General features: G+C 33.9%; 1 protein-coding gene across 1 annotated transcript; it reads right to left on the bottom strand.

Annotated features, from left to right (window-relative positions):
• Positions 1-1,020: 1,020 nt before the first annotated feature.
• On the bottom strand, positions 1,021-3,282 carry LOC148575284 (protein FAR1-RELATED SEQUENCE 5-like). Its single transcript, XM_088506153.1, has one exon. It carries the CDS (start codon positions 3,280-3,282, stop codon positions 1,021-1,023), a length of 2,262 nt encoding a protein of 753 aa, XP_088362279.1.
• Positions 3,283-4,182: the final 900 nt, after the last annotated feature.

Genomic DNA, 4,182 nt, shown 5'->3' with positions numbered 1-4,182 from the left:
GTAATCGTTATTTATATTTGTAACTGCTTAGTTTTAAAACCCAAATCTTAGTTCGTTACAACCGAATTATTATCCGAATTATTTTCATACTTAGCTACTTCAATTTAATTAACATTAGTGGATTACAATTGAAATGGAAAAACTAAAGAAGCTAGCTACATACTAACAGCTAGGAGTCTAGGATTATTACCTAGCTAGATTGTCATTAATTGTAAGCAACCAATTGCTAATCCCACCAAGAAAGCAAATTCATCTTGTCATATAAGTAGAATGATTAATTCAAGTATATTATTATTGTGAAATATTGTGGAATATGTATGTACAGTATTAAAAATATATCATCAGCCGTTTTTCTACCATTCCTATTATTCATCCAAGATCAACTTACACATAGTATTATTTATTCGATGGAATTAATGATATAGTATTCTAAAATAATTATTTCTACACATGGCAGTGAAAAAATAATCATTAGTTCCAGATATATAAAAAAGACAAAGAAATAAACATATTATAATAAATTAATAAGTATATGAATGTATTATGAGCAAGGTTCAGAGAACCGAACCGGTCATCGAACCGACAGAATCACTGGTTCACTGGTTGAACCGGTCCAATCGTGGTCTAACCAAAAAAACTATTTTAAAATAAAATAATATATAAATTTTAAATATATATCCTAAAATATAATTATAGCTTTTGATAAAGATCTTCCTACCAATCCAGTTCCTTTTGGTATAGCTTTGTGGGATAATTATAACTTTGTGGTATAATTATACCAATTCAAAATTAGACTGCATATACTACATTAAAGGAGAAATCTTATGCGTGTACAACAAATGATATATAATTACGATAATTCTTTGCAGTGAAATCATATTAGTAAAATCTCATTACACATAGAAAGCATAAGCACGGCTATTGGAAGAATGTATAAAATCTCATTAATATAGTGAAAAAGAAAAAATACAAATACGGAACTGATTTTCATCCCAAAAACATTAAAGATTATGGAGGTTGCTAACTATCACTATCTAACTCAGCCGTTGCTTCGGTACACATGTCGCCATCGTCCGAACCGATTGCTTCATTTTCTAAAACGTTGTTGTCAATGTCCTTTTGCCAAGGACATGTTGTCTTCTTATGTCCTTCCATTTGACAAACACTACAACGTTGCCGCTTCTTCCTCTTAGATGGCTGTCCTGAGCCTCCAGTGGTTGGATGCACATACGGATTGATACTTCTAGCAACACCTGAGTGAGGTTGATTATCTCCTTCGTCTGCAGCCTTGTAAGATGAGTACAATCCCATAATTAAATCACGTGTCTCTTCATATCTCTCTGGTACTTTAGCAGCAACAGCAGCCAGTTGTTTAGAAAATTCCACCAAAGCACTTTGACGACTAATAACAACAGCATCCCTAGTGAACCCACTTGGATCATTGAGTGCTGATTTAACCTTTTTTGTCCATCTATCCAATACCAATGACCGGGGAATCTCACGGATGTCTCTGTCAACCAGAACTTTCACAATATGTTCGCAGGGAATACCAAATGACTCCATTCGTAAACAGGTACACATGAAGATCATTTCTTCTTGACGAAAATCAACGGTCCACGTAAAATCGGGCCTCCCATGCTTACACACAATGTATTTTATGCAATCATCGTTATTATCTATGTTCAGAACCCGCATTGATCCAGCTCTGGAGAGAAATGACCAAAAGAAAAGAAATATCTCATGAGTGTATAACTCAGCAGCATATCTCTCTAGCAGCTCTATACAAGTTTGCATGACGGGCACCCCACGTGTAGATCCATAATCAGCACTAAATTCGTTAAAGCGCATGTGTGCTACACACCTTTGAAAATGCTCTACAAAACTTGTCAAATCATACCGCGACCCCACATACCTTCCCACAACTGAGTGTAAACCTTCACATCTTGATGTAGTTCTAAAGCCAGCAAAGAATTTTCCTCTTAGATATGCAGTAGCCCACATATGCTTCTCTTCGTACATGTTGATCACCCACGGCTTATCCTCAATTCCAAATTCTTCAATAAGCTGAACCCACTTACGCTTAAACACGGGAATCTCATAGTCTCCTGTCATGATTTTTCTAAATTTAGATGTAAACGATGGATTTCCAACATTGCTAGTTGCATTTCGAATAAGGTGCCAAGCGCATAATCTATGTCTGACTTCGGGAAATACATCTCTCACTGCATTCCTAATCGCCATGGCCCCATCAGTTATGATTGAGGTCGGGGTCTTGCCCCTCATTGCAAACATGAGCTGACGCAGGAGCCAAACATATGTATCAGTAGTTTCATCTGCGATTAACGCAGCAGCAAAAACAGTTGTTTGGTTGTGGTGGTTAACCCCGCTGAATATTACTAACGGACAACTATACTTGTTCTTCTTGTACGTAGCATCAAAAGCAATAACATCCCCGAAGAGTCGGTAGTCTAGTTGGCTAATCCCATCAGACCAGAACAAATTACGTAACAGACCTCTTGAATCGTGACATGCCTTGAAATATAATTGTGGATCCTTCAACCGCATATCCTCCAACTTCTTCAACACTCGTGCTGCATCACCAGGAATTTGATGCCTCTCCCGAGCAATCTTATTGTACATATCTCGGGGACCATAGCCAACAAATTCGTATCCGCCTGCTTGGCTAGCTAGAAGACTAAATATCTGTGAGGTGCTGATCCCTGACTTTAGCATGTTCATCATTTGCATAATATCTGCCTCTGACATTTTTCTGTGGGCAGGCAACATAGCACTGAATTGTGTATCCAATAGATCATGGTTGTGTTCGTCAGAGAAATAAAAGATATGCCACCTTCCACTTTCTGGTACAAATTTAACATCCATTCGGGCTTCACATCCAGTTCTTGTTTCCAACCTAGGCTCCTTCTTCCTTTTTTCCATCGTGTAATATTTCTCCATCCTGAATCCTTGCCTGTGGCATACAAACAGTTGTCTGTAAATATCGCCACTACTATTCTTGAAGGTCTTGCTCTTCCTTGCACTAAAGCCCTTCGACTTTGAGTACTTCATATAAAAATCAAATGCAAGCTGCAAAGTAGAAAAGTGGTATTTGCCAATTTCCTCCGCAAAATTCTCACTAAATTTCACAGATGTAATGTCTTGCACGAAGTCAACCGCATAAACGGCTTCAACGATATAATCTGACGTATCAGATTCAGAAAAAAACGCTCCCTCGGTTATGATATCTCTGAAATCTTGTTCGAATTCATTCTGTTCATCCATCATATCTTGGTCAGTTACTAGCTCTTCTTGTTGGTTAAAGTCATCGTCCTCCTGGTATTGCTCATTCATCTCAGTGTCCGTAAATATACCTGACATCTTAAAATGTCCAATGAAAAAAAAAAATCAATACACTCCATCTTATAACATTATATACAATAGATAGATTCGTATATTGCTAGCAGGGACGGATCCAGAGATTTTAATATTGAGGTGCCAATTTTTATATAATTTTTTTTAACCTATAAAAATAATAAACATATAGTTATTGGAGTTAGTTTTTTAATAGATTTATTAAGATACATATAATTATAACTTTTTCCAACAAATTTATTTTTAATATGATAATTACATAAATAAAATATAACTTTAACAATTGTACATTACAAATTTATAAAGTACCATATAATTTATAACGGGGTTTGTTAAAAATGATCACATACCTTATTAACTAAAATTCATTCTTTCAAAAGTTTTTAAAAAATTTAAAAATAAATTATAAATTATTAATTAATTGAAAGACACGGTACCATTGTAGAATACAATATATAAGATATCTTTATAAAATTTTCTTTTACCAATGTGAATTTAGAAGAAGAATTAATATTTTTTACAAGAAAATAATATCTACAGTACATAATGTGATTACCAAAACATAACTACTTAAGTTATTATTAATATAAAAAATATGAATGTTAAATATATTAATATAAAAAAACAAATGATTTTAAAAAAAATAAATATAGAAATTATTATATAAAAACTAATTTGAAAGGTACAAAGACTTGAGGGTATGATATTAAATTAGTTAGGTAAAGATATTAGTGAATTAACAATTAAGACATAAATCTATTACATAGTGAAAAATAATACATATAAAACTATTAAATTACCTAATATTTG

Source organism: Arachis ipaensis, chromosome B2 (assembly GCF_059453495.1).
Source record: "Arachis ipaensis isolate K30076 ecotype BB chromosome B2, ASM5945349v1, whole genome shotgun sequence".
Taxonomy (NCBI): Eukaryota; Viridiplantae; Streptophyta; class Magnoliopsida; order Fabales; family Fabaceae; genus Arachis; species Arachis ipaensis.
Note: the sequence above shows the minus strand (reverse complement) of the source record. Positions and strands in the feature narration are given on the sequence as shown.